Source organism: Megascapheus bottae, chromosome 15, assembly GCF_031878675.1.
Source record: "Megascapheus bottae isolate mThoBot1 chromosome 15, mThoBot2.hap1, whole genome shotgun sequence".
Lineage (NCBI taxonomy): Eukaryota > Metazoa > Chordata > Mammalia > Rodentia > Geomyidae > Megascapheus > Megascapheus bottae.
Genome location: NC_143523.1, coordinates 25,560,817 through 25,573,870, shown reverse-complemented (window position 1 = coordinate 25,573,870; position 13,054 = coordinate 25,560,817). Strand labels below are relative to the sequence as shown.

General features: G+C 40.6%; 1 protein-coding gene across 3 annotated transcripts in view; it reads left to right on the top strand.

Annotated features, from left to right (window-relative positions):
- Cc2d2b (coiled-coil and C2 domain containing 2B) overlaps positions 1-12,462 on the top strand; it is an 81,599-nt gene extending 69,137 nt beyond the window's left edge. For all 3 annotated transcript variants that reach the window (XM_090346170.1, XM_090346169.1, XM_090346171.1), the window contains 6 exons: positions 642-755; positions 2,563-2,697; positions 3,025-3,147; positions 7,303-7,361; positions 8,960-9,137; positions 11,391-12,462. In XM_090346170.1, coding sequence (XP_090202296.1) covers positions 642-755; positions 2,563-2,697; positions 3,025-3,147; positions 7,303-7,361; positions 8,960-9,137; positions 11,391-11,579 — 798 coding nt within the window. In that variant the 3' untranslated portion in view covers positions 11,580-12,462. The remainder of the gene's footprint in view (positions 1-641; positions 756-2,562; positions 2,698-3,024; positions 3,148-7,302; positions 7,362-8,959; positions 9,138-11,390) is intronic.
- The last annotated feature ends 592 nt before the right edge of the window (positions 12,463-13,054 follow it).

Here is a 13,054-nt window from a genome sequence, read left to right as displayed (position 1 = left end):
AAATATAATGTAACCCTTCTATTAATTACAATAAAAATATATGAAAAAAATAAATAAATTCTGTGACAAAAATTTAAAAAAAGTCTAGGGGTCACACCATATATACTTATAAACTAGAGCGAGGTGATAGGTCACAAGATTGCCCATCTGCACCCTTCTCTCTTGTTATACAGACTTACTAGGCACCTGGTATTTGATTATTTATACCCAGATCATCTAGTTAATTTATTCAGTTGGGGCTTCAATCATTCTTTCTGATAAGACTCTAATTCAGATCTCCCCCTCTCTTGAGTTGAGTACTGTGTTGAGGACAAAAGGTAGCTCCACCGTCCAAAGTGTCACTTTTCCAAAACATTATGTTTCCATGTCAGAAAACATTCTCAAAATACCAGCCCATATGCCCCTGCTTTCCCACTGGATACAGTTGTCTACTTTATCTTTTATAAAGTGTCCCATAATAAAGATGTCTTGTGCCCTAGCAAAGCCAGAGCTTTCTGCTTTGCTGTCATCTTAAACACCTGATAAAAACCAAGCGTGTTTGGAATCAATAAGAATATAAGGATACTAAGTCCACTGGATGCTTGCATTACTCAGTCTCCTCTCACCTTTTAAAATACTCTTCATCTTTGGTTTTGCCTTAGTGTTGCATCAGTTTGGCAATTGGAAATAGGGAAGAACATGCTATACTTCTCTGTAATTTCTTTCTATATTTTGGAAAGGAAGCATTGGTCCTCCTGGGAACCTCGGTTTTAGAAGTAAGTATTGAAATGTAAACGTCTTAGGCCCCAAATTACTATTTTTTTCCCATAAAGCTCATTAGGGAAAGTTCATGGGCAGACTATTAATAGTCAACAGAATAATGTTGATTCATCAAAAGTTATGCAATATACGGGAAAAGTTTTGGTTTTATTCTTCATAAAACAGCACTGAAAGCATTGGTACTATTGTGGATTACCAAGATTATCAGATTACCTAGCACATATAGGATATATCATGTTTTCTGCACAAGAGTAATATATCATAGGAGAAGGGGTTACAGCACAGTGCTGGTAGCTAGTAGCTGTGTTAATTACAGTGTAATTGAGGTGGCTACCACCTTTTAACATCCTCACCACCCATCATTTTGTGTTTCTTATATTCTAGATTAAGATATTTAACCAGTACTTCTCATTTCCCATTTTATTGGGCTTTAATCTTGTAAGACTAAGTCAGAAATGCATGTTTACCTACATGGAAACTTAATGTACTTCTGAATTCATACCTCCAAGAAATAATGTCCTTTCTGTTATGTTTGTGGCCCTGTCAGAAATACATTGCTAAGTATCAACAGTTAACTCTGTATGGTTTTTGTTATTACCACTATACTCCATAGGCATTTTATATTTATATTTTTACATTCTTATTCCTGTGTAAAGTGAGTTAATTTTTTTAATGCCTGTAGTTAACTCCAGATATAACCCCCTATAAATATTTGCTGTATTTGGAAGTGTCACTAGGGTGTAGTAGATATTTCAGCAAATATTGTAATGATAATCTGCAATGATTCCACTAGAGAGAGACATACAGCTCCACAAAACTCAACTGTGTAGTTGACATGAAGTTTCCTCTTTACTGGACAGAAGACAAACAGTGATAATGAGCAAGAGCTTCCAAGCTAAAAATGCCAAAGCTACAAAGTAATGTTTGAGGCCCGGTCTAATGGACTTAAAACTCAGCGGTGCCACTTTCTGGCCCTATGATCTCATCAGCTGTGTTTGCTCCTCTAAGCCCCAGTTATGTACTCACAGAATGGAATCATTCTGTCTGTTATCATTGACAAGGCCTTTAACCTCTGATCTGAAAAGTAGGTAACCAGTCCATCCTCACATAATTGAGATCAATCTTAAGTGAGAAACTTAGTGTGATAGTCTCTGTTAAATATACCCCACAAATGCTTAATACTCTCATTATTTTCTGTGTTAAGAAAGTTTTGCACTACAGAAGAAAGGTCGGTGTTGAGCAAGGTAATAGCAGCATGATTACTTTTTAGTCTTCCAGTGGTTGCCTATATACTTTACTATATAGTTTGCTCTAATTCCAAATCTGGTTCTTGAATTTATTTAGTTGAGTAGCTTTTTCAGTTCTTTAATGGTTCTGTCAGAACCTTAAGTCGGTTTCCACTCCTAGTCTTAATGTATATTAAATCCAAAGTAGTACGAGTTCATACAGCACCTCAGTGTAAATTAGACAAAATTCCTCTACCTCAGAACACTTTAGTACTATGTGTCAGGAAATTTTCATAACAGCCTTATTTTGTTAGAATAATAAGATTGCCATCATAGCGCACACCTTACAAAACCATACAAGGTGGTACAGGCTCATAAGTTAACTTAGCTTGAATCCATGTTAACTTGGGCCAGGAGACTTCCAGACCTTTGAGTTGTATTTTTGTTTCTGCTTTCCTTTTCATAAAAAAAGTAAGTCTTAAATAAGCCTTAAAAAAGTCATAATTATTACATTGTGGTTCCTAGAAAACAAAGTTAAACATACCAAAAATGACCTTAAATCTTTGTTGTTATACAGGGTCATGTGGCTTATGTATTAACTCAAGAAACTGATGAGTATTTGCTTTGGAATCCATCAACTGGGCAATGTCATAAGCAGTTTGATCCATTTTGTCCCTTACAGAGTGTTGATTGTTTGTTCAATGATAAGAATGTAAGTATATGAAAGACAATCTTAGGTTGAGTCACCTCCTCAAGTCCCCCAGGCTACACATTAGAGTCACCTGAGAACATTAGTGTTCAACACATCCCAGGCATACAAGGATTAAGCATTCTGATTCTTGCAGTTCTTCCAGGAGAGTCCATAGAACTTCTAAGGTTGAGAACCAATAAGGCAGACCTAAGATCACAAAACTCTGTAATCTCTCCATCTCTTGCCTCACATTCTGTTTCTGCCATTTCATTGGACTATACTTTTGTTCCATCCTTACCAGAGATGTTGCCATGGACCTACACTGACTTTATATTAATGTTTTAATAGGTCTGGTTTAATATTCAACAAAATAACACACCAATGGCTGTACATTTTGACTATTCAAAAGAAATTTTCTGGAAACAGTTGCTTCCAAAAAACTACCAAGGGACAAAAGCACAGAGCATACAGGTAAAATGCTGATTTTTCAAGTGTGTATCTGTAGGAGAGCTGCCATTACACCTAGTATTTATTGCTTATAACAGCTTTGTTATAGTTTGTAGTTGATAATTTATTGAATTATTTAGCAATGTTCATTAAAAACTAGGGTTTTTTTGTTTTTTTGTTTTTTGCTAGTCCTGGGCTTGAGCTCAGGGCCTGAGCACTGTCCTTAGACTTTCTCAAGGCTAGAGCTCTACCACTTGAGCCTCAGCACCATTTCTGGCTTTTTTCTATGTATGTGGTACCGAGGAATCGAACCTGGGTCTTCATGCATGCTAAGCAAGCACTCTACCACTAGGCCAAACTCCCAGCCCTAAAAACTAGGTTTTTTAAGTGTTCTTTTTTTACTGAAAAGGTGCTGAGCAGGGATTACAGTTACATAAATAAATTAGTGAATATATTTGTTTTTTGTTTTTGTTTTTTGTTTTGCCAGTCTTGGAGCTTGAATTCGGCCTGAGCAAAAATCTGGACCAGTGGCTCATACCTGTAATGCTAGCTACTCAGGAGGCTGAGATATGAGTATTGCCAGTTTTAAAGCATGCCTGAGCAGACAAATCCATGATATACTTTTATCTGGCCAACCAGCAAAAAGCAAAAAATGCACGTAGATGTGGCTTAAATGGTAAAGTGCCAGCCTTGAGTGAAAAAAACCACAAGAGCACAAGGCCCTGAGCTCAAGCCCTACTACTGACACAAAATAATTTTTTTTTTACAACACATAAAGAACTTCAATGGAATTTGTTGACAAATAGTGGAATAGAGGGTCAGGAAGAAGAAATAGACTCTGTTAGTGGAGGATTATTAGCAGGAAGAGGAGGAATTAGGCTAAGTAGGAGGATGAAAAGAGGAGCGATGAAGAAGGAAAGTAATAGAGTGAGATTGATTGGAATATATTATAAATATGTGGAAAGTTAACAATGAAATTCTCTTCCCCTATAACTAATGTAAACATAAAAATTTTTCATCATAAAGCATAGCATATAATACTAACAATGATTAACTCTGACCTTGTCCCACATTCATGATAATAATCAAGTATAAATATTAACAAAGAGGCCAGCACGGTGGTTCACACCTGTAATCCTAGCTACTCAGGAAGGTGAGATCTGAGGATCAAGGTTCAAAGCCAGCCCAGGCACAAAAGGACCTGAGACTCTTATCTCCAATTAACCTCTAGAAAAGGGGAAGTGGGGCTTGGCTCAAGGGTATGTAGGTAGCCTTGAGCTGAAGAGCTCAGGGACAGAAAACGGGAAGTGGGGCTTGTGCATGCTCCTAACATTGTCAATGAAGAGCAAGTTTAAACAAAGGGAAGCATGCTCATCTCTCCTGAGCAAACCACATTTACAGCCCTTAGCTTTTACTTTGCTTTCTCATCCCACATCCGTGGCTGAAACTGCTGCCTCCTCAGGAGAGAGCAATCAATTTACAGATGAAGTTTTTTGTTCAGTGAACACTTACTCTTGTTCATTCCAGTGATACTTATTGATTTATGCTGGAAGCCAGTGTTGTTTTAGGTGTAGCCACAAGAAGAAAGTCATAGCCGGGCATGGTGGCTCACGTCAGTAATCCTAGCTACTCAGGAGGCTGAGATCTGAGGATCAAGGTTCAAAGCCAGCCCAGGCACAAAAGACCTTGAGACTCTTTCTCCAATTACTACAAAACGGGAAGTGAGTCTGTGGCCCCAGAGGTAGCGTGGTAGCCTTGAGCTGAAGAGCTCAGGGACAGCCCCCAGGCCCAGAGTTCAAGCCCCATGAGTCAGGAAGAAGGAGGAGGAGGAGAAGGAAGAAGAGGAGGAGGAAGAAGAAGAAGGAGGAGGAGGAGAAGGAGGAGGAGGAAGAGAAGGAAGGAGGAGGAGGAAAGAGGAGGAGGAGGAGGAAGAGGAGGAGGAGGAAGAGAGAGGAGGAGGAGGAAGAGGATAGTCATAGTCATATCTGGGTTTTTGGAACTTAGATTCCAAAGGAAGAAATAGAAAATGAGTGATTGCAATGAAAGTGCTATTACTGAAGAAAGGAGCGAGCTTTAGGAATAGACAGCAGGAAGACCTGGGGGAGGGAGAGGCAGGGGCTTCTAGGAAAAGTAGCTACTGATTGACAAAAAGGAAGAGAGTGAAAGGGAAGAGAGTGGCCGTAGCAGACACTGGAAACAGGGAATAGGAGGGTCTGCAGTGTCAAGATGTCTTTCAAGTTGCTGACAGGCCAGGTTGGCCACATCCAGGGAGTGAGCAAAGATGAACAGTGTCCTGGGAAGGTCAGTCTCACACTAACATCAGGAAGGGCTACCATAATCAGATTTGGATTGTGTGCATGTGTGTGCGCGCGTGTGTGCACGTACATGCACACATGTGCCAATGCTGGGACCTAAACTTAAAGCCTATATCCTGCCCTGAGCTTTTTTTAAAAAGCTTAAGGACAGTACTCCGCCACTTGAGCCACAACTCCAGTTCCAGCTTTTTGGTGGTTAATTGGAAGTCAGAGTCTCACAAACTTTACTGTCTAGGCTGGTTTTGAACATCTTTCCTCGGGCCTTCTCTTGAGTAGCAAGGATTACAGGAGTGAGCCACAGGTACCTGGCCAAAGTTGGATTTTATTTTTAAGCCTCTCTGACTGAGGGTACAAACTAACCCTCTGCCAAGTTGCATTTATAAATAGAAAATGTATAGTTGTGTGTGCCTTTATCTCTTGATTTTTTTCCTGTGGGTAATGGCCCTAGATCGCTTGCCTTGACACATTCATCCCATAATAAACCACTATCTAAAGTGAACAGTGTTCCACACAATTGAGAATGGAAGTCTCACTGTGCATTCTAAGCATGGGGCCATCTAAGCTGCAGTTAATAAAATTTTAAGGGCAGGCTGGGAGTCTGGCCTACTGGTAGAGTGCTTGCCTAGCATGCACGGAGACCTGGGTTCAATTCCTCAGTACCACATACATAGAAAAAGCCAGCAGTGGTGGTGCTGTGGCTCCTAGGGTAAAGCTCGACCCTTGAGGAAAGCCCAAGGACAGTGCCTCAGGCCCTGAGTTCAAGCCCTGGGACTGGAAAAAAAATTTTTTTTCCCCCAAGGGACATGAGCTCTTGGGAATTTCATTTTTTTGACCAGAAAAGCACAACAAACCTTCTATAAACAGTAAGTTTATGTTAATTTAGCAAAGTCAACATGCCCAGGCCTCATTTTTCGGGCCTGAGGTTGCTAGATAGTCCCTTGCGGGGGTAGAGGGTAGACAGTACTTAATGAAACCTATCAGGAAACTCAATCTACCCATTCTGTCTGGAAGTTCCTCCTTCTCTTGTCTTCTGCCATGTTCTGCCATATTCTGCAGAAACACTCTGGACCTAATGGTGTTCCCTTAGTCTAGTGGATTTGCCATCCCAAACAAGCATCAGCATCACCCTTGGGCACTTGTTGAAATGCAGATCACAAAGGGCCAGGTATGGTGGTTCACACCTGTCGTCTATGTTACTAGGAAGGTAGGGATAAGAAAATCATAGTTCAAGTCTAACCTGAGCAAAAAGATAGGAAGACCCCATCTCAATAGGTAAGGGCAAAATCTGAATAAAATGTAGGCTGGTCCTGGCAAAAACAAAACAAAAAACAAACAACAACAGCCAAGAGTTTGGCCTAATGGTTGAGTGCTTGCCTAGCATGCACAAAGACCTGGGTTGGATTCCTTGGTACCACATACATAGGAGGAAAAAAAGCCAGAAGTGGTGCTGAGGCTCAAGTGGTAGAGATCTAGCCTTGAGAAAAGTCCCAGGACAGTGCTCAGGCACTGAGCTCAAGCCTAAGACTGGCAAAACAAAAACAAAACAAAATAAAAACACAAAACCACTAGATTCTGTTATTTGGGGTGGGAAAAAACCACAAACAAACAGAAAAGGGCCCCAGTATGGCTCAACTGTTAGTTCTCCTGCCTGACAAGCAAGAGGCTTTGAGTTCAAATGTAGCAGGAGGGAGACAGAGAGGGAAAGGGCAGAACAGATCACACAAACTGTGAGCTAATTTTATCTAAGGGCTTGTATCTGTGCCATGAGAAAATGGTCTAGATCACCCCCAGAACTCAAGATTGACTGTGATATAAAAATTGTGTCTCTAGAATCTTTCCTAACTTTTGATTGTATTCATTTTAGCCTGAAGAAATAATTTACTCTGATACTAACAAAAACATGGTAGAAGATCTAAGGAGCAGGTAATTTATTCTTCTGTGAATCTCTTGTTCAGTCACCTTTCAGTCTCTAACCCCCCTCTACCATCCAGGGCAACCCTTGAAAGGGCAGTCTAAAGTTAACTCTGGGGTAGGTCATGATTGGAAAATTCTCAAGATAGATGCCTGTTGAGCTTTGTAATAAAGACAATGTATCTAAAGTTTCCTGAAAGGATGTGCCAAGAGAGGCATGGAAAAAAAAAAACCTCTCAGATTGATGGTAGAAATTGCCAGCAATATTGTCATTTCTGGGGGTGTCCTGTGTCTCCAGATACTGATGGTAGAAATTTCCAGCGATATTGTCATTTATAGGGGTGTCCTGTGTCCCCAAATACATACACCCAGTGCCGTTAGCTCAAGCTCAAATTGTCACAGACTTTCAGCAGGTCTCCCTCCTACTCCAAAAGAGTCAGAATCTTCTGGATCTGACCATCGCACCGCTGGCATGTCCCCTCCCCCACAATCCCACTCCATCCCATGGTTCCACTCCTTGTTTTCCATGTCTTCACAAAACAGGAAAGAAACGCAATAAGAAAATGGTTTCCAACTTCTGGTTTTCATCAGAATTGCTTCTAGAGCTATTTAAAAATACCGTTCCATGCTGGGTGCTCATGGCTCACAAAAATAATCCTAATTGCACAGGAAGTGGAGACCTGGAGGATAGCAGTACAAAGCCAGTATAGGCAGAAATGTCTGCTAGAATCTACCTCCAACTAACCAGCAAAAATGCCAGGCTGGAGATGGGGCTCAACTGATCAAGCACTAATCAAAACAACAACAACAAAAAAAACCAAAGTGCAAAGCCCTGAATTTAAATCCTGGTACTAGTACACGTATGCACACACACACACACACACACACACACACACACACACACACACGACATGCATGAGAGGCAGACAGAGAAACAGGCAGACAGACAGAGATGGGGCCAGGGGAGGGAATGAAAGCTTAAAGTCATGCAGAATGCTTCAAGGCATATATGACTTAGCTACCTTATTACCTCTCTGACTGTATTTCTTCTATTTTTCTCCTAATCACACAAGAGGTAGAGTTTAGGAGTATTCTAATTTTAAGCCAGTGGAGACAAAAACAGTTATGAGAGCCTTATCTCAACCAATAAAATATGAGTGAGAGGCACATGTCTATCATCTCAATGATATGGAAAGCATAAACGGGAGAATCATGTTCCAGACCAGCCTGGCCATAAAAGTCGAATCTTACTTGAAAAGTAAGGAGAAAAAAAGGCCTGGGAATATAGGTCAAGGTGTAGATGACCAGTCTAACTCTGAGTTTAAATCCTAGTACAGCCAAATAAATAAATGTGACCAGCTGGCATCTGCTTACACACAGGTAGGCAGAAAAGGGATGTACTTTAGAGACTCAGGGAAGCTTCCTGTCTTCTCGAGCCAACCAAGGAGCCTGTATTTCCCTGGCTTGATTAATGTGACTGGTGGCAGACAACCCTAACTGTCAGGTGTGATTTCCACCTAAGTCTAAGAAGTAGTGTTAAACTTGAGGGACAAAACATCACATTTACTAAATGAGTTGCAATTTGTCACAAAACATTTTTGCATTCTTAGGATTGAAAGAACTCTAAAATGTAAAATGATGGAATGGCGTCCTAAATATCCAACTCGTTGGAATCGACAATGCATTTCTATTTTGCGACAAATCCTTCCGAAGTTGGAACTTGACACTGGAAGCTTTGTTGCATCTGAAAAAGAGAGTGAATTTGAAAGATTGCTGCAGTTTTATTGGGTTTGTATTTTATGATACTTTTTTTCTTTAATTTGAGACCAGGACTCAAGCTCAGCATCTAACATTTACTTTTGCTCACTGACTGACACTCTACAATCTGAGTCATGCCTCCAACTCCATCGTTGAGACATTAATAACATTAGTTTGTGTAGTGTTGTAAATTGGTAACTAATAGCTATCTAAAACATCTCTGAAGTCCTTTTCTCTGCTCTGGATTCCCCACATTTGTTCATTTGACACCACTCTCTTATCTCCCCTCTGTAGTCAGCAGCCCAGTGACATCTTGGATAATAAAAAGCATCTCCAATTCAGAAAGGCTATAAACAAATATGGTAGACAGTTGGTATTTTGTTAGGATCTTCCTTTTTTTCTTCTACCATACCCTTAGTACCAAGCATCATTTTACCTCTTGTTCCCTTAATAACTGTGTCAGTGCAGTTTAGCTCAGCTTTACAAAAGTGAGTTGCCTCTCTAACCTCCAGTAGCCTGATCCTAGAGGAGCATTCTGAGAAGAGGAAATACAGGGATCTGTTGGGAGTTGAGTGCTTCTGCTACCGTGAAAGAATCTGAAGACACCATTCATGAATAAAGAGAAAGTTGGGGGGGTTTTTTGTTTTGTTTTTTGGGGAGGTTTTTAACAGACTCTTGGGGTAACCTGATAAGAAAAACCTAAATAGAAGTCAGGGCTTTGAATTTGGAGTTCCTATGCAAAATAATCTGACTAATAATATAACAATACTAAACCTAGATTGAATTCTGGGTTCAAATCTTGCTTTCACCACTCACTAGCTTTGACCTGGGATAAGTTAATCAACCTTTGTATACCTTCTATTTCACCAAATGACAATGATAAAAATAGGGATGGGTTTTGTGGATTGGGGTATGGATTAGGTGAGTTAATACTGCAACCCACCACCTACTGCATGCTATTGTTTTCATTCTGTGTTCCAGGCATTGTGCTAGGTACTGGAGTTAAGACAGAAAACAAGACAAGACAATCTGTAGTCACAGAGATTATGGGATAGTGAGATCAGGAAACAGATACTTATAAAGTATTCTTAAACACAGGAAGGGATAACAATGTTCTAGAAGTAATATATTCACTACCTTATGAATATAACTGCAACCTCTCTATGTGGTAACAATGTTCTAGAAGTAATAGATTCACTACCTTATGAATGTAACTGTAACCTCACTGTACATCAGCGTGACAATAAAATAAAATTTAAAAAAATAAAGTGGTTTTAAGTAAACTAGAGAAAGAACAAAACACTACTACCCAATGTGGAAAATTTTGAAATCAGAAAATCCCCCTTAATGTAAACAACCTAAAGCTTGCAAAAGATTTATGATTGTTGTCTGTGTATTACCAAATCATTTCCCGCATTAATATTCCACTGTCCCTTAAACCAATCATATACTAGTTGTAAAATAAATATAAACTGGATCATTAAGAACTTAACTCAAGCCAGGTGAGGTGGCTCACGCCTGTAATCCTAGCTACTCAAGAGGCTGAGATCTGAGGATCAAGATTCAAAGCCAGCCTGGGTACAAAAGGACCTGAGACTCTTATCACCAATTAACCTCTAGAAAAATGGGAAGTGGAGTTTGGCTCAAGGGTAGGGTGGTAGCCTTGAGCTGAAGAACACAGGTACAGAGCCCAGGTTGAGTTCAAGCCCCATGACCCCCCCCCCACACACAAAAAAGAACATAACTCATAGGGCTCATATGTGTATGCGAACATAGAACAATGTATCCAGAACATTACCAACATCCTCAAAAGAAATTAATTTTTTTCTTTTTAAATTTAATTATTATTGTCAAGATGATGTACTGAGGGGTTGCAGTTTCATAGTAAGTTACTGAATACATTTCTTGTCGAACATTGTCACCCCCTTCCTTGTTTTTCTCTCACTTCCCCCCCTCTACCCCCCCAAGAGGTAGAGAACATTTCCAATATGTTGTCTAGTGAATATTGCTGTTGCAATGCTTTACCTTTTTTTTTGTTCTTTAAGCCATGTTTATTTTCAAATATCAGTAATAGAATATGTTTGAGATACAGAGAATTAAACATTACTTTGCACCAGTACACTAAAATTTTTTGTCAGGGTGATGTACAGAGGGGTTACATTCATCAGGTAATGGGTAAAAAGCAATTATTTTAAGACTGCCATTTCTTTGAGGCTTCTGTGATGTAGATGTTCCAGAATACCTCAAGATTATAAAGTGGCTGTTGTTCTGTCCTTGATCCAGGTCACAGGATTTCCCATCCAGATGCCCTACACTGATATACAGTCAATTATTGATGCTGTGTATCAAACTGGAATTCACTCTTCCGAATTTCCCCAGACAGAATTTGCTTTAGCTGTGTACATTCACCCATACCCAAACAACATATTATCCGTGTGGGTCTATTTGGCTTCCTTAGCCCGACATCAGTGAGGAGGAAGGAGACTGTGCTGCAGACCCCTACAACAGAAGCTTATTCTCATGTCCATCAAGAGCTGGGCCCAGGTTTTGCTTCACTTGCAAAGTTGGACAGAGTACTCTCCTGACACCAGGATCAGAGGATGAGTCTAGATGACCTCTTCACCAGACACCTCTTAAGAGGAACCCTTCAGGTATTCTGGCTGTTTAATGTCACCATCTACAAGTCTGTCTTTGGAAAAGAAACAAATTCAGCCTGTCTCACTAAGGCAAGTGATTTTCAAATTGTGGACCAAACACTACCTCCATCAAGAGCATCTGGAAAGTCTTACCAAAGCTGCAGAGTGGCATCGGGAGATGCCATCCAAGAGTCATGACCCCTGAAGTGGAGCTCCAAAACCCGCATTATTTCCAGTATGTCCTCAATATGCTCATGCACTGTTGAGTAAGAAGCCAGCCTTCCAGAATGTTGTCATTACCAGTGAGGCTGGTGTTAGGTCTTCACCTGGAAAAATGGTCCCTTCTCTTTAGTTCTCCCCAGGAGAACTAAAGTTCCCTTCCCCAGAAGTCCCCACCCAGTATTCAAAACCAAGCTAACTGGTGCACCTGGGGGCAGTAGGAGGTGCCCCAGGCTCTGATGGTGATAGACCACACCTCCTCCCTATGCTCTCCATACACAGTCAATCTCCATCAGATTAGTTTCCTCCCCCCCTTCCTTCCTTCCCTTTTTCCCTTCTCCTATTTTTCCTACCCTCGTTCCTCCCCTTTCTGTCCTTGCATCTTTTTCCTTCCCTTGCATCCCTTGCACTGTCCATCTGGTGTATCCCTTGCATGCCTCCATCTTGTGAAAGCCAGTAGTGTCTCCCCCCCCTCCCCAATAAACTCTTTTCTGCCTGAACCATGCGGTGGTCTCCTTTTAGTGAGCCTCACAGCTGGTATATGTGATGTAAGTTCTGGTTCAGTTTCAGTTCAGGGTTACTAAGGCAGAGACCTAAAGTTATTGTCCCTCATAAGATAAGGCCATTCCACTAGTAAACATTTCACTAGAAAACAAGGGAACTCTACTGTGGTGGGTCGAGGCTGGTCAGATTACTTAAAATGTACTGACCAGAAATCCTTAGTGCCCTTCATACTTGGAGGAAACCCCCAGGAATTCTATCTAATCTTTCCTGACTGTGGGGAGAGGAGGAAATGGTCTTACAAATCTCCCTTTTTCCTGAGTGAGCAGCCTTCAAAACTTTGCCCTGGAACTTTTCTGCTGTCTTCGTTTTCCAGCACTTGTTCCAACTAACCCCATTTAGATCTTAGGAGCCACTCAAAGAGTGGACTGGAATCAAAGTAATACCTCTCTTCTATTTAGTTGCTCTGTGCTTCACTGAAAAGTGAGTATTTAAACAACTAACTTGAATCTTTTAAAAGATATGAAGGATACAGATTTCCAAAAATTAACCAGGGCATTTTTTTATGTGAGGTAAAGGTAAATGACACGC